The sequence below is a fragment of the Dermochelys coriacea genome, chromosome 23 (assembly GCF_009764565.3).
Source record: "Dermochelys coriacea isolate rDerCor1 chromosome 23, rDerCor1.pri.v4, whole genome shotgun sequence".
Lineage (NCBI taxonomy): Eukaryota > Metazoa > Chordata > Testudines > Dermochelyidae > Dermochelys > Dermochelys coriacea.
In genome coordinates, this window is record NC_050090.1 from 12,819,637 (window position 1) to 12,838,654 (window position 19,018).

Consider the following 19,018-nt stretch of genomic DNA (forward strand, 5'->3'; position numbering starts at 1 on the left):
CTGACCCAAATGGGAGTTGCCGGGGGTCACAAGGTTATTGTTGGGGGTCGCAAGATTGCCACCCTTACTTCTGTGCTGCCTTCAGAGCTGGGTGGCTGGAGAGCAGCGGCTGGTGGCCAGAGAGCAGTGGTTGTTGGCTGGGTACCCAGCTCTGAGGGTGCACCCTGCCAGCAGCGGTGCAGAAGTAGGGGTGGTGATACCACCACCCCCATAATCTTTGACCTCACCCCACTCCTTTTTGGGTCTGGACCCATACAGTTCCAACACCGTGACATTTCAGATTTAAACAGCTGTACTCATGAAATTTACAATTTTTGAAATCCTATGACCGTGACACTGGCCAAAGTGGACGGTGAATTTGGTGGGGCCCAACGCATATTGCCTCTTTTGCTTGGCTGTACAGTTCGATCATTATGGATGAAAATCTTTTGTCAGTGGTTTGTGCGTGGGCGGTGAAATTGGGATGGTATTTACCCAAATACTTCCAAGCCAAGGTCTGACGGGCTGCGAGACAACCCCGAATGATGTCCAGCTAGTTTCTCCATGAGGCGATGGGATCACAGGCTCTGTGGGGGAAGAGATTTCTGGGTGTAGGTGGCTTTCACTGAGCAGCAAAAGACAGAGTGGCTGGGTTGCGAAGAGAGATACATTCAGGCTAGAAATAAGGTGCAGAATATTAACAGGGAGGAGAATGAATCACTGAACCAACTGAGCTCGGGACCGGATGGATTCATTGTCAATAAGATCAGGAAGCTGTTAGTAACTGAAATGTTTCTAGGGCTTAATTCACGGGACAGATTTTGCAGTTGGATTTAAATTCCCCAGGCTGCCTTTGGCAACCAGCTACTTACTATTCATTAGGTGGCTTGTAGTGGCACATAGAGGATCAAGTTGAGAGCGGGACCACGTCGCGCCAGGCACTGCTCAGACACAAGATCACCGAGCCCAAGGGCCCTTTTTCAACACAATGTTTTCAAGCCCCCCCCCTTTCATATTTCTCTTTCAAGTTACCAGATCCCACTCCCCTCCCAGCGTTGGGGATAGAACCCAGGCGTCCTGGCTCCCAGCCCCCCCTGCTCTACCCACTAGCCCCTACTCCCCTCCCAGAGCTGGGGATAGAACCCAGGCGTCCTGGCTCCTAGACCCCCTGCTCTACTCACTAGCCCCCACTCCCCTCCCAGAGCTGGGGATAGAACTCAGGCATCCTGGCTCCCAGCCCCCCCCCGCTCTACCCACTAGCCCCCACTCCCCCCCAGAGCTGGGGATAGAACCCAGGCGTCCTGGCTCCCAGCCCCCCCCCCCGCTCTACCCACTAGCCCCCACTCCCCCCCAGAGCTGGGGATAGAACCCAGGCGTCCTGGCTCCCAGCCCCCCCCCGCTCTACCCACTAGCCCCCACTCCCCTCCCAGAGCTGGGGATAGGACCCAGGCGTCCTGGTCTCTGGCTGCTGGCTCTGCATTGGCACTAGAGGGTGCGAGCACCAGTGTGTGTTTCTGAGGGGGACGAGATTGGCTGCGGCACAGACACTCAACGCCCCCCCTGCACCCGCCCCCGGCCCCTGCACGGAGCCTGCGGCTGGCCGCGGAGGTAGCGCCCGGGCGAGCCCTAGCGGGGTGGGGCCCTGGCCCGGGGATGCTGCATGGGGGGCACGATGCAGGCGAGCGGTGCTGCATGCGGGGGGGGGAGGACTGGACGTGCAGCCCCCCCGCCCCGCATGGGAGGGGCAGCCGGTTTGCAGAGAGCTGGGGGTGGGGGTCGGGTTAACCCTTAGAGAGGTGAATAGGGAGAGAGCCGGGTACTAGTGACACTGACGGGGCGGGGCTAGGGGCCAGTCTGCCCCCCCATTCCCGGTCCAGGGCGACGCTAGGGGGCGCTGGGCTGCCGGGCGGGGGCAGGGGGTCAGTGCAGGGGGCGCTGGGCTGCGGGGGGTGATTCAGGGATTCAGCAGGGGGCGCTGGGCTGTGGGGGCCAGTGCAGGGGGTGCTGGGCTGTGCGGGGTAATGCAGGGGGTCAGTAGGGGGCACCGTGCTGTGGGGGGCAGTGCAGGGGTCAGCAGGGGACACTGGGCTGCGGGGGGTGATTCAGGGGTTCAGCAGGGGGCACTGGGCTGTGGGGGTCAGTGCAGGGGGGCAGCAGGGATGCTGGGCTGTGGGAGGTAGCAGGGGGTCAGTAGGGGGTACCGTGCTGTGGGGGGCAGTGCAGGGGGCTCTGTGCTGTGGATGGCAGTGCAGGGGGTCAGTAGGGGGCGCTGGGCTGCGGGGGGTAATTCAGGGGGTCAGCAGGGCGCGCCAGGCTGCGGGGGGCAGTGCAGGGGGTCAGTAGGGGGCGTTCCCTGGCCGTCAGTGCCAGCCCCGATGCTCCAGCAGTGCCAGGTTGGGGGACATTTCCCATCATTACTGCTCCCTGCCTGACCCACCCCTCATGTTTTCCTTCCCATCCAGGGCTCCCCACAATGGAGACTGAGCTGCCCGAGTCCTCTCCCTCCCCTGACTCCCCCCAGGAGGAGCCGCCCGGCAGGCCCCCACGCCGGCTGCCCCACCAGTGCAGCTTGTGCCAGCGCCGCTTCGCCCAGGCCCACAGTCTCCGGCAGCACCGGTGCCATCCCCGCGACCCGCCCACCCAGAGCCCAGCCGGCGGCGATTCCCACAGGTGCTGCTCTGGCACCAAGCATGGGCACCAGTGCCAGGTGTGCGGGAAGCAGTTCAAATTCCCCTACTACCTGGCGCGGCACGGCCTGACCCACAGTGGGCAGAGGCCGTTCCAGTGCCCGGTGTGCCACAAGGTCTTCCGCCGCCCAGCCCACCTGGCCCGCCACCAGCGCACCCACGCCCCCCAGCGCCTCCCGGAGCCAGCCGTGCGCCAGCAGGCCAGGCCGCCGGGCGAGGAAGCCGACGAGAAGCAGGTGCTGCTGCAGGAGGATTGGACGTTGCTCTGCCTGGCTTGCCAGGAGGCCTTCGAGACCAAGGGCGAGCTGAAGGCGCACAAGTGCTTCAAAACCCGGGGCCGGGCCGGGCCAGGCGGCGCCCAGCGGCACCAGTGCAGCGTGTGCCACAAATTCTTCGCCCGCCCGTGGTCCCTGTCGCGCCACCGCCGAGTGCACACGGGTGAGAAGCCCTTTGCCTGCCCCGACTGCGGCATGGCCTTCCGCCTCTCCTCCTACCTCAAGCAGCACAGCCGGTGCCACGGCCCCGGGGCGGGGCTGCCCTTCGCCTGCCCGCTCTGCCGCCAGCGCTTCCGCAAGGCGGGCGAGCTGGCCAGCCACCGGCGGGCGCACGGGACAGCCGCCCCGGGGCCGGAGCAGCCCCGCAAGGGCAGCGAGTGCAGCGTCTGCGGGAAAGCCTTCAAGAGCAAGTACGACCTGGCCACCCACTTCCTGATCCACACGGGCGAGCTGCCCTACCCCTGCGGCCAATGTGGCAAACGCTTCCGGCGCCTCTCCCATCTCAAGCAGCACCAGGTCACCCACACGGGCGCCCGGCCCTTCCAGTGCGTGCTCTGCCAGAAGGAGTTCAAGCGGCTGGCCGACCTGGCCCGCCACCGGCAGGTCCACCAGGGGGACAAGCCCCACCAGTGTGGGGTCTGCCACAAGTTCTTCTCCCGCGCCTACAGCCTCCTGCGGCACCAGCGCGGGCACCGGCCCGAGCTCTTGGCCAGCACCCTCCCCGAGGCCTTCCTCAGCAACTCCTGCTTCGACAGCCAGGACCACTCGGCCTTCTGCACCCTGGAGGAGGAAGAGGAAGGGGGCGCGGCCGGCGGCTCTGGGGAGGGCTCATGATGTGCCCAACAGGCTGGATTTGGGAGGGGTCAGATGGGGGGGAATTCCCTGGAGCTTGGTGGGGGGGACCCCTGGATCAGAGTTGCAGGGAAGGGGTCCAAGGCCCCCCCACCAACCTCCTGAGCCAGTCCTTGAAATATACACCTGGGAGTTTGGGGGGGTGCATGGAGATATATTGGGGGGAACGGGGGGGCAGAGGAGAGGGCTGGGGGGGTCAAAGGGAACAGACCCTGTGAGAGGGTGAGATGAGGAGGAGGGGTATTGGGGGGGTTTGTCCCTCACCTCTGTCACGGTGGGTGTCAGATGCTGAGATCTAAGCGGGGGGGGGGCTCGTTAATATCGGCCAAGGGGAGGGTAAATTGAGGAGCAGCCCAGCCTGCACTGGAGATGGAAGGACAAAGTGGGGAATGGCACATGAGGCCCGTCCCCTCTAGGGTTAGATACTGGGCTAGATGGGCCTATGGGTCTGATGCAGCGGCGGGGGGGGCGGGGAGAAATCACATCATGTTCTGGGATGAGGGAAAGGGGTACCCCTAGATGGGTCATGCCATGTTCTGGGATGGGGGAGGGGGTACCCCTAGGTGGGTCATGCCATTTTCGGGGGGGGTGTCAGAATGTAGAACTGTGGGTCTAAGAGCCCCACCCATCCCTGCCCCACTGCCTGACCTTGCCATGATCCCTGAGGGTTGGGAAATTGGTTCCCATTGAGATAGGGGGCGGGGTGCTCTGCATCTCAGACCCCAGGGGTATTAGGGTGCCAGGACCCTCCAGCATGCAGCTGGCCTCCTGCAGGGACCCTGGGGTTCACACTGGACTCAGATCCGCTGGGTTTCTGCTGTTGGGACCCCCCGGGTCAGGGTGGCACAGTCCAGGAGGTGTGTGTGTGTCAGACAGGGGCACTATATGGCCCTGAGGGGGGGGGAGTTGCTGGCAGGGGGGATACAGTCACGCCCCCCGTGCACGGATAGAGACAGGCTAGGACTGGCTGTTGACAGTTGTGTCCAGCAACCTGCGACAATAAAAGCGATGGGGCCACGACTTGGGTTCTGGCTCACTTGCTCTCAGCTGTTGGAGCCGGGGGAGTGAAACCCAGCCTGGGCACGGTGCCGGGTGCCGGCCAGAAGGAACAGGGCATTTCTAGGCCTCACGCTGCAAAGAAAAGTCTGGAAATGTGACTGGAGGGAGACAGACCCTGCCTGAGGGTGCTGAGAGCCTGAGCCCATCGCTGAGAGAGGGTGGGACCTTCCCTGAGTGTGACCAAGCCAGAGGTCCTCAGTCCCGTACCCCGCCCCTGAGGGCCTGCAAGGCGTCCCTGTATACCCACCCCCCACCTCAGAGGGCCCTGTCCCAGCACTGGGTGAGGGATCCCCACACAACCAACCCCCCTCCCCCCCGAGTGGCCACATTAGGTTCCCAGCGAGAAATGAGTTTTATTTGTTCCGTGTTTACTACAGATCTCAGGTTAAGAGGAGACCAGATCCTGGGGGACCCTTGACACCCCCCCCCCCACACACACACACACACTGAACTAACCCCCCTCCTACTCCCTCTGCACCTTGTGGGGGCTGAATGGGGCAGGGATCCTGCTGGGGGGGGGGGGAACTCCATCCTCTCCTAAGAGATCTCCCAGAAGGGCCACTAACACAGCCACACAGGGTGCAGGGAGTGGTGTCTAGTGGTTAGTGCAGCTGCTGAGATCCACCTGCCCCACGGGGAGCCGCTGGGAACACAGAGTCGTGGGCCCATCCTACCCCTCCTGGACACCTGACCCCCGGCACCCCAACCTGCACCCCACTGCCCAAGGACACCCCCATCCCCACCCTTAGGAGTCCTGTTTTCAATTGTTAAACCTGAAACCCAGGAGTCCTGGCTCCCAGGCCTCGTGCTCTAGCCACTAGACCCCACTCCCCTGCCCGTGCCAGGGAGAGAACCCAGGAGTCCTGGCTCCCAGCCCCCACTCCCCACCCCTGCTGCTGTAACCACTAGACCCCACTCCCCTCCCAGAGCTGTGGCGAGAACCCAGGAGTCCTGGCTCCCAGCCCTGCTGCTCTAACCAGTGCACCGCACTCCCTTCTGTCTCAGCTGCTGCCCGATGAGGGGCCTGTGCAGTTGGTGGGGGGTGGGGACGGCTGGGGGCTCGGCTCATCCCAGGGGAAGCTCAGATCCAGCCCCTGCATCTGTTCCCGGTAAATCCGGTCGAAATTCTCGCTCTGGGCCGTGGTGAGCTGGTTCTTCCAGTCCCCAGCAATCCCTGCGACAGAGAGAGCAGAGAGCATTATGGGAGTGGCCACCACATCACCCCCCCAACTACCCCAGCCCTGGGCTCCCCCCAGCTCTGCCGGTGCCCCTCACTCCCGACCCCCAGCCCCTTGCTAGCCCGGCCCTGGGCTCCCCCCCAGCTCTGCCGGTGCCCCTCACTCCCGACCCCCAGCCCCCTGCTAGCCCGGCCCTGGGCTCCCCCCCAGCTCTGCCGGTGCCCCTCACTCCCGACCCCCAGCCCCCTGCTAGCCCGGCCCTGGGCTCCCCCCCCCAGCTCTGCCGGTGCCCCTCACTCCCGACCCCCAGCCCCCTGCTAGCCCGGCCCTGGGCTCCCCCCCCCAGCTCTGCCGGTGCCCCTCACTCCCGACCCCCAGCCCCCTGCTAGCCCGGCCCTGGGCTCCCCCCCCCCAGCTCTGCCGGTGCCCCTCACTCCCGACCCCCAGCCCCCTGCTAGCCCGGCCCTGGGCTCCCCCCCAGCTCTGCCGGTGCCCCTCACTCCCGACCCCCAGCCCCCTGCTAGCCCGGCCCTGGGCTCCCCCCCCCAGCTCTGCCGGTGCCCCTCACTCCCGACCCCCAGCCCCCTGCTAGCCCGGCCCTGGGCTCCCCCCCCAGCTCTGCCGGTGCCCCTCACTCTCGACCCCAGCCCCCTGCTAGCCTGGCCCTGGGCTCCCCCCCAGCTCTGCCGGTGCCCCTCACTCCCGACCCCCAGCCCCGTCATTCTGAGCTGAGCCGAGCCAGGGTTTACGTCTCTTCTCATCGAGGACTCAGCTTATGGGGCCTTGTCCGCCTTCCGTAGCCCCCCAGCCTCACCTTTCCGCAGGAACGAGCTCTGGGTCTGGTTCAGGAGGAAGCGGGGAGCCAGGCTGAAGTTGCACATCTTGTTCCGTTTCATGGCCTGGAAGGAGGCGTTCTCCACCACCCCGTCCAGCGCCCGCGCCTCCAGCGGCTTGCCCAGGAACCGGCAGATCCGCTCCACGCTGCCCCGCAGATCCTGCGGGGAGGAGGGGAGGGGGTCAGTGGCAAGGCCTCCCTCAGGGGTGCACCGGGCTTGGGGAAACCGAGGCAGGGAGGCCTCAGGCCGCGCTGGAGAACCTCAGAACGGGGCGGATCTAACTCAGGGGGACTCCCTGGCCGAGGGGAGCCTCCCCACCCTGCCTTGGGCTGGCCCCATAGGAGACAGAAGCGGGCACGGGAGCCCCTGGCACGGTTCAGAGATGGGCCCCTGGAGTCCTGGCTGGGATGGAGAAGGCTGGCGATGGACTGGGGGACTCCTGGGGTCTCGGCTTGACTCCGTCACCGAACCGCTGGGTGACCCTGGACAGGTCATGGGCCTTCTGCTGTGCCTCAGTTTACCCTCTCACACTGTCTATTTACACTTGGAGCTCTCCGAGACAGCGCCTGGCGTGATGGGGCCCCGAGCTCAGTGACTCCAGGCCTGGGTGGTGCAATGAAGCAGGACCCCATGTGGGGCAGTGCCTGGGTTTGGTCCCTTGCACTCTTGCGGGGGCCAGGGTCCTGTGTCACGGCTGCGTTTTGTGACCCTTCTGCCGGCACCAGCTCCCAGGTCCCTCCCCTGTCTCCCAGCCCCACCTGGCTCAGGCTGGGGGCACCGTGGCTGAGCTAAGGCCGGACCTAGAGCCCCTAATTTCTGCTCCAGGGGGAGCTGACCCACAGGACCCCCTTTTCCATGGTTACAGGGTGGTGGGGAGGGGGGCAACAGCGCCCCCAGCTGGTGGGGTGGAGTAACTACTGGAGGGGTAACAGCTACATCTCGCCCTGCCTGGGTGAGCCCAGCCCCCAACCCTCTGCCCTCAGGGATCCCCCCTCAGATCCTCTCCACCTGGAGCTACTTCAGCCCCAACCCCGTTCCTCCCCCATCTCCCCTCCCCTCTGCTGGGATCCGCACCTCCCCCCATCCCAGGGCCCCCTCCCCCACCTGCTGCAGCTCCTCGTAGGTGATCCAGAAGAAGTTCTCGTGGTCCTGCAGGCTCATCCAGCCCTTGACGTGGTCAAACCAGGAGCCGAAGGGCACTGAAAGTGCAAAGGAGGGGGTCATGGGGGGCATCTTGGGGGGGCAGCCTCCCGCCCACTGCATGGCACTCACCGTCCCCCTCCAGGAACTGCTCCAGGAACTGGTCCAGCTGCCCCGGCTCCTTGTAGGGGCGGAAGATCTGGGCGAAGTGGTAGAGGGAGACGAAGACGTCCTTGGGGTTCCGCAACGTGTACAGCATCTGGGGGGGATGCAGTGTGAGTGGGGGAGGGACTAGGCCCCTAGGTTCATGCTGGGAAAGGGGCTGGGGGGCTGGCTCCCTGGGGTGCATACTGGGGGAGGGGCTGGGCCCCAGGAGTGCATGCTGGGAGAGAGGCTGCAGTGGAGGACTGGGGTACATGCTGCAGGAGGGGCTGGGGGACTGGGCCCCTGGGGTACATGCTGGAGGAGGGGCTGGGGGAGATCAATGGCCTCAGGTTCTCTGCAAACTCTAGCAGAGTTGGATTTGGGGGGCTTTTCTCCCCACCCAAAGGAGCTAGAAACTGAATTTTATTTTACCTGAGAGCCAAGGCTCTGCCTTATACACACACACACACACACACACACACACACACCCCAGCCCCAGAGCCGGCTCCTGCACCTTGGCCTTGGACTGGAAGAAAGACTTGGCGAAGAGCTGGATGGGCAGGTGGGAGCTGATGAGCCGGGGTGCCTGGTTGCTCCGTGCGGTCTGGAGGCCCAAGACAGTCTCATACCAGGGCCCCCGGTCCCAGTTAGGGACTGTGCGGCACCAGCTGGGGTCCCCATTGCTGTGGATGAGGCTCAGGATCTCCAGCATCCAGACGGTCCCTATGGGAACAGCCTGTGATGAGCATTGCTATGGACAACAGGGAACCACCTCTCCCCCCAGTGCTGTGTGGTCCTCAGAATCCCTAGCCCCCACCCAGAGTGAGGAGCGAACCCAGGAGTCCTGACTCCCAGCCCCCCTGCTCTAACCACTGGATGCCACTCCCAGAGCTCTAGCCCTGGCTCCAGGGCCCCACGGTACCTGATTTCTGGTAGGTGACGTTAAAGATGTCATCATCCCGGACTTGGAATTCGTTCTCCACCTCCCGCAGCCCCTGCTCCGAGTAGATCAGCCTGGGGAAGCTGATCCCCTTGTACTGGAAATATTCCTTGAACATCCTGGGGCTGGCAATGGGGGAGGCATGAGGGTCATTAGACAGGCAGGAGCCCTCAGAGTTACCCCTCAGCCACTGCTCTGTGTGTGTGTTGCTCCCTGCTGGAGGGGCTGGGCCCTGCTCTGTGTGTGTGTGTGTGTGTGTGTGTGTGTGTGTGTGTGTGTGTGTGTGTGTGTTGCCCCCCGCTGGAGGGGCTGGGCTCTGCATATGCATTTGAGTCATGCCCATGGCGTGCGTCACACGACACCCTCCCCCGCAGCGGTGGCCAGGCCACCCAGCGATTCATGAGGCTGCTCTAGCCTCAGGCCACGAGCCAGGTTGACTCTCTTGTGTAGGGATCCTGGCTCTGTTCCCCACGGTCGCCTGTCCCCCCGGGGGTGCCTGCACTGGCTGCCGGAGTGGAGCCAATGCTCAGCGCCAGGCCCCATGCCAGCGGATTCAGATCGCAAACCTGGCCTTCACTTTAACGCTTTCTTGAGATTTGCCGATTTCCATGTTCACAGCGGTGCAGAACTAGGGTGGCGGAAGAGCGGAGGGGGAAAAAAATCAGTCAATTAGTCACTAATTATCCAGTGAGGACAGACACGAGGAGTCCGAGAGTTAAAGCTCGCTACTCCTTAAAACCCGAACGGGCCCCAGTGCCCGCAGGAAAAGACCCAGCGAAAGTCTGATCGTGCACAAGCAGTGGTTTCCTGACTTGGCCTCTCAGTGAGTTTCCAGGGTTACGGCCATAGTCTGCGGTTGGTGGCGAAATCAACTCCGAGGACTTCAAACCCGACTCCTTTCCGCCCTGCCTGGGATACCTGCGGACGGGTCCACACTGGGAGGGGTCTGAGAAATGGGCGAACGGGGCTGAAATCAGCAAGACAGCTTTCGCAACAGACCAGCGCAGAGAATGGCGCATGGGAAGGAAAAATCAGTGGACCAGTGGGGTGGGAATAGCTGGCTAGGCAGGGGTGCCGCAAAACAGCACACGGGGGGGCATCTAGTGGATCACAAACTGGATTACTTGTGCCCTGTGAACAAGAGAGTCGAGTGTGAGCCACAGGAGGGACTTGCTTGTCCGGGTACGGGGGAAGCTTCATTTTGGGGTGCTGCACTTTCAGAGAGATTCGGCCACATTTGGAGAGAGTCCAGAGGAGAGGAGCTGAATGGGTGGGAGGATTAGAAAACTCAGCCAATGGGGAAAAAGGCGGAAGAACCGGGCCTGGTCCAGCCAGAGACGAGCTGTCTGAGGGGGGCCGATAGCAGCCTAAAGAGGCATACCAGGCTGGTCTAAGGAGGCTGGGGATCGATCACTGAGTTTCTGGTGACAGAGATCCCGGAGAGCGATCGGGGAAACGTTCGAATGGGGAGGAGAATTCAACTACGGACCCGGCTCTCCAGAACAGCTGTGGGCTCCCCGTCCATGGGCATTTGCAAGACCACATTGGACAAACCCCTGCCAGGGACGATCTAGGTGGATTTGGTCCTGCCTCGGCGCAGGGGGCTGGGCCGGACGCCCCCTCAAGGCCCCTTCCAGCCTCACATGGCTGGGTGTCGATGGCTTTTCAATTTGCAGCAGCCATAATCTAGGACATTCCCATGCCTCTCACTGTGGTGCCCCGAGCCTTCCTGTCTGCTGTCCCAATATGAAGACTGTCATGAACTGCTTGTTCCCTCCACCTCGCCCAGGGGTGGAGTGGCTTATTCTGGTAGGATTGGTGTGTAACACGCAGGTCGCTCTGTGTCGATGGTGAAACTCACCTGGAGGTGGGGAGGCTGGAATGTGGGGGCTTGGGGGACTCAGCCCCAGATGAAGCCCTGTCCTGCCAGTGTCTTGTCTTTAGTATAGATGTGGTGTCTTTAGTATAGAGCATCCCACCTGGGCCTGGTGTGCAGCTACAGGTTCTTTTAGAGCTGCTCTGACCAGGCCAGGGAGACAAGGGCAAAGCATCCGAACTTGACCCACGGATCTGTGTGAAGTCAAGAGGAGGAGGACGGCCTTAGTTGCTTTTCGGGGAGACGTACAAACCTCAGATGTGCAGGAGGTTTCCCGTAGAGAAAGGTCACAAATCCATGGCTAAACAACACCGTAGCTACCTGGGAATAAAGGTTGCTGGCCATGCTTCCAGGCCAGGGACTGTCTCATGGGAAGCCAGGACCCTGCAGAAACCTGGGAGGGCGTGGAAGGTATACGGCTGAACATGAGCTCCCTGTGTGAGGCTGGGGCATGTCAACAGGGGAATCTTAAGATGGAGCAGAGGCTGTTTGACCTCTAGATTTGGTGCGACCGCTGCTGGGAGCCTGTGTCTGGCTCTGGTGTGCACCATTCGGGAAGGACATCGATCAATCGGAGAGGGGCCAGAGAAGAGCCAGGAGAACAGTTCAAGGGTGAGAAAACCCACCTGAGAGTGAGTGACTCTGGGACTCAGTCTATTTAGCTTGATGAAGAGGCTCGGGGTGACTTGATCCCAGTCTATCCATGGGGAACAGCGATTTCATAATGGGCTCTTCAGTCTAGCAAAAGAAGGTTAAACACCATCCGATGGCGAAGCAAGACACATTCAGCCTGGAAATGAGGCCTACGTTTGGAACAGTCAGAGTAACAAACCAGGGGGACAAATCACCCATTTTTAAATGAAGATTGGCTGGTTTTCTAACAGATCTGCTCGGTTATTGTGGGGCCGTTCTCTGTGCTAGACAGGAGGGAAGACTAGGGTCCCCATCTGGCTTTAGAACTGATGAACCTACATGTGGGGCAAACCGTGGATTTTTTTTTATATTCTGTTTTAGAGTTTTCGGCAAATCAGACATTTTCATTTCGGGCCAGTGGCAAGCGGGGTTTTAAATACACTTTTGCCTTTAAAAAGACCAAATAAAATGGGTGGAAGTTCCTAGCGGCAGAGCAGCATGAATCCCCTGCCTCTAAAAATCAAACCGTTGGACTTTTCCCAAATCGCTTTTCCCCCAACCCAAAAAAATATGTCGAAATTGCCACAAGTTCGTGCAAGGTCTCAGTCACCCAATGCCTGGAGCCACCCCCAGCAAATGAAACGTTTTGTCTGGAAAGTTTTGCCCAGCTGCTGTTCCATGCCCAGGTCTGTGGCAAAGCTGGAATCCAGCCATGGAGGGACAGTGGGATGAATAACTGATGATGGTTCATCCTCTGCCACCACCCAAAGCTACTGACTGATGCATAATGTTGCTGCCCAGTTCAGCTGGCGCAGTCTGTCAATGTCCAATCGCTTGGAGGAGGAATGGCTGGTAGGAGTCCTGTGTGATCTGGGGTGACCAAGAATGGATGCAAAGGCCTAGTTCCCTCAGTGCACTAGGATCAAGCAGCAGCAGGCAGATTCCTTGTTCAGAAATCCAGGCCTGCATTCAGACAGTCCTGTGCCCCAAACAGCTTTGTCTCGCTGCTTTCTTCCAAGGCCACTGTGTCTCTGGTTAAGCCACCCCCATGACGTGTAAACAGATGGGGTCAGGAACGTTATCCTCATATTGAAAATGAGGCCTAGACCAATCAACGTGACTTGCAGCTGCCTAAGTGCAGAGGCAGGAGTAGAAACCAAATGTCCTCTACCTTAGGTCCAGCATCCTGGGAAAAACCCTCTTCATCTCCCTGGGTTAGCTTTTTGTTGTTTTTGCACAGGCCTTGCCTTTTGGCTCCATGTCTTGGGTGGCTTCTGTCATTTCCCACTCTCATTACATACCATCAGCTTAATTGCTCCTTCTAGGTAACCCAACAGATTACACCCTTCAGCTTTATCGTGATTCATGGTAACCATCAAGGCCCTCCCTCATAACATCGCGTGTGCATGTGTTTTAATGCTGCAATATAAACAGACAGATGTTCTGAACGATTATCAGTGTTACTGTAGCATTGGAGAGGCCGGGCAGAACTCCCTGGTCCCAGCTTGTGAAAAGTCTTACACAATTTGAACGCAACTGCAGCTGTCAAAGTAAACAAGCTGAGTCAATTTACTGCTGCTCTAGCCCTGGGAGGAGTGGAAAATGTGGTGTCCCCAGTGAGCTGTGTCTGAGAGATGGGGTAACGCCAGGGGAAATCACAGCACCTGGGTTCGTTTCTTCTCCTCCAATTGTTCACTTTATTATTATGCATCTTAGAGGCTCTTCTCAGTACCCTAACGGAGGGTGGGACCCCACTGCTGCTCAGGGGCCGAGAGCGAGGCCCCATCGGGCCGGGCGCTGCCCACATGCAGGGAAATCGTCCTGCCCTGTGCAGCTTGCAAGGTGAAAGATTGTAAAGATGGGGAAACTGAGGCCCCGCAAGATCAGGGACGTGGCCAGAGTCATGCAGCTGGCCATGGGCAGAGCCAGGAGCCAAGTGTCCTCGGGGCAGCCTGAGCCTTATGTGTGGAGCGGCCCCACAGGAATCCCTCCACCCCCACACCCCTTCCATTCCCCCCTCCTCTACCCAGCCCCATAGAAACCCCTCCACCGAACCCCCCCACTCCTCTAGCCAGCCCCACGGAATCCCCTCCACCCAACCCCCCACTTCCCTACCCAGCCCCACGGGAACCTCTCCACCCCCACACCGGTACCCAGCCCCACGGGAACCCCTCCACCCAAACCCCACTCCCCTACCCAGCTCCACGGGAACCCCTCCACACAACCCCCACTGCTCTACCCAGCCCCAAGGAAACCCCTCCACCCAACCCCTCACTCCCCTACCCAGCCCCACGGAAACCTCTCCACCTCTACACCGGTACCCAGCTCCACGGGAACCCCTCCACCCAACCCCCACTGCTCTACTCAGCCCCACGGAAACCCCTCCACTCAACCCCCCACTCCCCTACCCAGCCCCATGGAAACCCCTCCACCCAACCCCCCATTCCCCTACCCAGCCCCACGGAAACCCCTCCACCCAATCCCCCACTCCCCTACCCAGCCCCATGGGATCCTCTCCATCCCCACACCGGTACCCAGCTCCACGGGAACCCCTCCACCCAAACCCCACTCCCCTACCCAGCTCCATGGGAACCCCTCCACCCAACCCCCACTGCTCTACCCAGCCCCAAGGAAACCCCTCCACCCAACCCCCACTGCTCTACCCAGCCCCAAGGAAACCCCTCCACCCAACCCCCCACTCCCCTACCCAGCCCCACGGAAACCTCTCCACCTCCACACCGGTACCCAGCTCCACGGGAACCCCTCCACCCAACCCTCACTGCTCTACCCAGCCCCACGGAAACCCCTCCACCCAACCCCCCACTCCCCTACCCAGCCCCATGGGAACCTCTCCATCCCCACACCGGTACCCAGCTCCACGGGAACCCCTCCACCCCCACACCGGTACCCAGCTCCACGGGAACCCCTCCACCCAACCCCCACTGCTCTACCCAGCCCCACGGAAACCCCTCCACCCAACCCCCCACTCCCCTACCCAGCCCCACGTGAATCCCTCCACCACACTCCCCTCAATCCCCCCCACTCCTCTACGCAGCCCCACGGGAACCCCTCCACCCAACCCCCCCACTCCCCTACCCAGCCCCATGGGAACCTCTCCATCCCCACACCGGTACCCAGCTCCACGGGAACCCCTCCACCCAACCCCCACTGCTCTACCCAGCCCCACGGAAACCCCTCCACCCAACCCCCCCACTCCCCTACCCAGCCCCACGTGAATCCCTCCACCACACTCCCCTCAATCCCCCCCACTCCTCTACGCAGCCCCACGGGAACCCCTCCACCCAACCCCCCCACTCCTCTACCCAGCCCCATGGGAACCTCTCCATCCCCACACCGGTACCCAGCCCCACGGAAACCCCTCCACCCAACCCCCACTGCTCTACCCAGCCCCACGGAAACCCCTCCACCCAACCCCCACTGCTCTACCCAGCCCCACGGAAACCCCTCCACCCAACCCCCCACTCCCCTACCCAGCCCCATGGGAATCCCTCCACCACACCCCCCTCAATCCCTCCCACTCCCCTACCCAGCCCCACGGAAACCCCTCCACCCAACCCCCCACTCCCCTACCCAGCCCCACGGAAACCCCTCCACCCAACCCCCCCACTCCTCTACGCAGCCCCACGGAAATCCCTCCACCCAACCCCCCCATTCCTCTACCCTGCCCCATGGGAACCTCTCCATCCCCACACCGGTACCCAGCTCCACGGGAACCCCTCCACCCAACCCCCCACTCCCCTACCCAGCCCCACGGAAACCCCTCCACCCAACCCCCCACTCCCCTACCCAGCCCCACGGAAACCCCTCCACCCAACCTCCCACTCCCCTATCTAGCCCCACGTGAATCCCTCCACCACACCCCCCTCAATCCCCCCCACTCCTCTACGCAGCCCCACGGGAACCCCTCCACCCAACCCTCCCACTCCTCTACCCAGCCCCACAGGAACCGCTCCAACCCCACACCCCCTCCACCTTCCCACACACCTTCTCTCCATCCCCACCTGTGTACATTTTGTCATCCTCCCGCCGCACTCCCCCCTGGCTGGCACCGGGCTGTGTGTGCAGGGAAAGCCCCCCACAGAGGGAGCCCCCTCTCTTACCTGCCCTAGGGTGGGAGGCAGCACCTGGCTGGCTCAGCAGCTGTGGCAGTGATGCAGGGATCCCCTGGGTCTGAGCCATCAAGCCGGCGCCCTGAGCCCTGGGGCTGGGAACCGCCTACACAGCAACTGCAGGAGGCTGGCTCAGAGCACCCCATGGCACATCAATGAGAAACTCTTTCTACCATGGGACAGAGCCACCCACCCCTGAGCTGGATCCGGAGTCACCCCTGACTGCACTGGGGGCAGAGAGGGCCAGGTTCTGATCTCAGCTCCCTGAGATCAATCCAGAGTCACCCCTGATCTCAGGTCTCCCGGGGTCAAACCAGAATCACCCCTGACTGCACTGGGGGCAGGGAGGGCCAGCTTCTGATCTCAGCTCCCTGGGGTCAATCTCCCCCCACATAAAGATCCAAATGAGTGACGCTACCAAGCTCCAAGCCCGTCTCACAATCACTGGCTTTGCTAACAATTCATGGCCTCCCGCGCTCGTCACCTGCTACCAGGCCTGGCCGCCTGGCCCAGAGCCAGGAAAGCTAGGAGGAAAACACAACTCCTTAACAAGCTTGCTCAGCTGCTGGCAGCCCTGTGATTAGAGTAATAAGTGGGTGAGCGGCATCTCCCACCGGGCTGCCTGGGTTCCCATTTGGAAGAGAAGCTGCCACCAGCACACCTGTTAGAGCCAAATCCTCAGCGTTGCTAATTGGCAGGGTTTGGGGTGTTTTGCATAGAGCCCCGAGTGGCTACAGTTCTGGGAAAACACAGGAGAAAGTCAGCTCCCATTGAACCCTCCGGGACTTGCACCAAATTCTGGCCACAAAGGCACAAAAAGCTAAAGGTGATGTAATTGGCGTGAATGGGTCAGAGAGAGTCATTGACACAGCTGTCTGGATAACTCCCAGCCCCCCTGCTCTAACCATCAGACCCCACTCCCCTCCCAGAGCTGGGAAGAGAACCCAGGAGTCCCGGCTCCCAGCCCCCCACCAGGCAATGTCAGGATACTCCGTGCACAGAGGCTAATGACAAAGCCCCAGACACTGTGAGCAGCTCCTGATGCCCTGGCAGATGCCTGGCCGCTGCCCAACATGGGCCTGAGCTCCGCAGGGCATGAATCACCCAGGGCAGCATTCCTGAGAGCTGTAGGGGCAGAGCTGGGGAGGGGGTGGCAGCCAGGACTCCTGGGTTCCATCCCTGTGTCTCAAAGGGGAGTGGTGTCTAGTGGTTAGAGCAGGCGAGTGAAAGCTGGGAGCCAGGACCCTTGGGCTCTCTCCTGACTCTGGGAGGGGAGTGGGGGATAGTGCTTAGAGCGGGGGGAGGGGCAGCGAGCCAGGACTCCTGGGTTCTCTCCCCAGCTCTGGCAGGGGAAGAGCCCTGCCCCCTTTGTCCCATCTCTCTCCCCTCTCCCCGTTAAGATCCAGCTTCTGGCGGAAGCCAAGCTCCACCCCGGGCTTCACGCATGGCCGCCGCCATCTTTGTCCCTGGCAGATGTGCCCGCCCCCGGCTGGGCCCGAATAGGGCAGGCTCAGAGCAGCCGCCATCTTCGATCCAGAGCGAGGCTCAGGGGCCAGAATGCTGCAGCCCAGCCCCCCTCCAGCGCTGCAGGTACCGGCCTCGGCGGTGCCCCCCCCGCAGGCCCCCCCGCGGCCTCCCCGGCGCCCCCCCCACCCGCAACCCCCCCTCTCCCGACCCGCAGCCCCCCCCAGGCTCCGCCGGCGCCCCCCCTTCCGACCCGCAACCGCCCCCGGCGGCCCCCCTCCCGACCCGCAGCCCCCCCCAGGCTCCGCCAGTGCCCCCCCTGACCCGCAGCCCCCCCCGGCGCCCCCCTCTCCCGACCCACAGCCCCCCCTGGCGCCCCCCTCTCCCGATCTGCAGCTCCACCCCGGCGCCCCCCCTCCCGACCCGCAGCCCCCCCCAGGCTCCACCGGCGCCCCCCCTCCCGACCCGCAGCCCCCCCCCCGGCGCCCTCCTCTCCTGACCCGCAGCCCCCCCCGGCGCCCCCCTCTCCCGACCCACAGCCCCCCCTGGCGCCCCCCTCTCCCGATCTGCAGCTCCACCCCGGCGCCCCCCCCCCCCGACCCGCAGCCCCCCCCAGGCTCCACCGGCGCCCCCCCCTCCCGACCCGCAGCCCCCCCCAGGCTCCGCCGGCGCCCCCCCTCCCGACCCGCAGCCCCCCCCAGGCTCCACCGGCGGCCCCCCTCCCGACCCGCAGCCCCCCCCAGGCTCCGCCGGCGCCCCCCCTCCCGACCCGCAGCCCCCCCCCAGGCTCCGCCAGTGCCCCCCCTGACCCGCAGCCCCCCCCGGCGCCCCCCTCTCCCGACCCACAGCCCCCCCTGGCGCCCCCCTCTCCCGATCTGCAGCTCCACCCCGGCGCCCCCCCGCCCGACCCGCCGCCCCCCCCAGGCTCCACCGGCGCCCCCCCTCCCGACCCGCAGCCCCCCCCAGGCTCCACCGGCGCCCCCCCTCCCGACCCGCAGCCCCCCCCCGGCGCCCTCCTCTCCTGACCCGCAGCTCCACCCCGGCTCTGCCGGCGCCCCCCCTCCCGACCCGCAGCCCCCCCGGCGCCCCCCCTCCCAACCCGCAGCCTCTCCCCCGGCTCCGCCGGTGCCACCCACTCCCGACCTGCAGCCCCCCGGAGCCCCCCACTCCCGACCCGCAGTCGCCTCTCCACACTGGGCAAGAAAATGGACCTGGGAGTGGAACCCAGGAGTCCTGGGTACAAGGCGTGGGGTAGGACTGGCCTGTTACCTGTCTGTCCCGCCCCCCGAGCATCTCACCGTGTTTCTACCATCCTGACACCCCCTGGCTGAGAGGCCGGGGCTCATTGTCCCCTGCTACAGAGAGGGAACCAGAGGCACAGAAACCCAGCGGATGCTCCTTTGCCAGGGCCTGTGCCAGGGCAGGCAACAGAAGGTGGGTTCCTCAGGCCCTGGACCAGTGCCCACTAACACCCACCCAAAGCCCCTGAAGAATTGGCTCCGTGAGCTGACAGCAGTAGTAGGTTGTTATCCTGCTCCCGCTGGGATGGCTGCAAAGGGAAGGCGGGGAGAGGTAGGAGGAAAGGAGAGATTGTGGGTAAATTCAAGGCTGGAGGAATGGGGAATAGCAGCTCCCTCAACCGCGGACAGGGATCTCTGGTCTATAGAATCACAGAAGATCAAGGTTGGAAGAGGCCTCAGGAGGTTCTAGTCCAACCCCCAGCTCAAAGCACAACCAACCCCAACTAAATCATCCCAGCCAGGGCTTTGTCAAGCCAGGCCTTAAAAACCTCTAAGGAATGAGATATTCCTCCCTAGGGAACCCA

At 63.0% G+C, this 19,018-nt stretch overlaps 2 protein-coding genes across 4 annotated transcripts; one reads left to right on the forward strand and one right to left on the reverse strand.

Moving 5' to 3' along the window:
* Positions 1-1,484: 1,484 nt before the first annotated feature.
* LOC119846907 (zinc finger protein 771-like) lies at positions 1,485-3,939 on the forward strand. The gene is made up of 2 exons (XM_038381143.2): positions 1,485-1,587; positions 2,442-3,939. The coding sequence occupies exon 2, from the start codon at positions 2,453-2,455 to the stop codon at positions 3,773-3,775; it is 1,323 nt and encodes a 440-aa protein (XP_038237071.1). The 5' UTR covers positions 1,485-1,587; positions 2,442-2,452; the 3' UTR covers positions 3,776-3,939.
* A 1,254-nt stretch (positions 3,940-5,193) lies between these two features.
* LOC119846917 (sulfotransferase 2B1-like) lies at positions 5,194-16,399 on the reverse strand. 3 transcript variants are annotated; one of them, XM_038381159.2, is made up of 7 exons: positions 15,721-16,399; positions 9,073-9,215; positions 8,665-8,873; positions 8,139-8,265; positions 7,971-8,065; positions 6,845-7,025; positions 5,194-6,026 (listed from the first exon to the last, which is right to left on the reverse strand). In XM_038381159.2, exons 2-7 carry the CDS (start codon positions 9,206-9,208, stop codon positions 5,854-5,856), a joined length of 921 nt encoding a protein of 306 aa, XP_038237087.1. In that variant the 5' UTR covers positions 9,209-9,215; positions 15,721-16,399; the 3' UTR covers positions 5,194-5,853. The 3 variants fall into 3 exon arrangements, with proteins under 3 accessions (XP_038237087.1, XP_038237086.1, XP_043357146.1); XM_038381158.2 differs by lacking the exon at positions 15,721-16,399 and adding an exon at positions 9,657-10,042; XM_043501211.1 differs by lacking the exon at positions 15,721-16,399 and having other exon boundaries at positions 9,073-9,628.
* Positions 16,400-19,018: the final 2,619 nt, after the last annotated feature.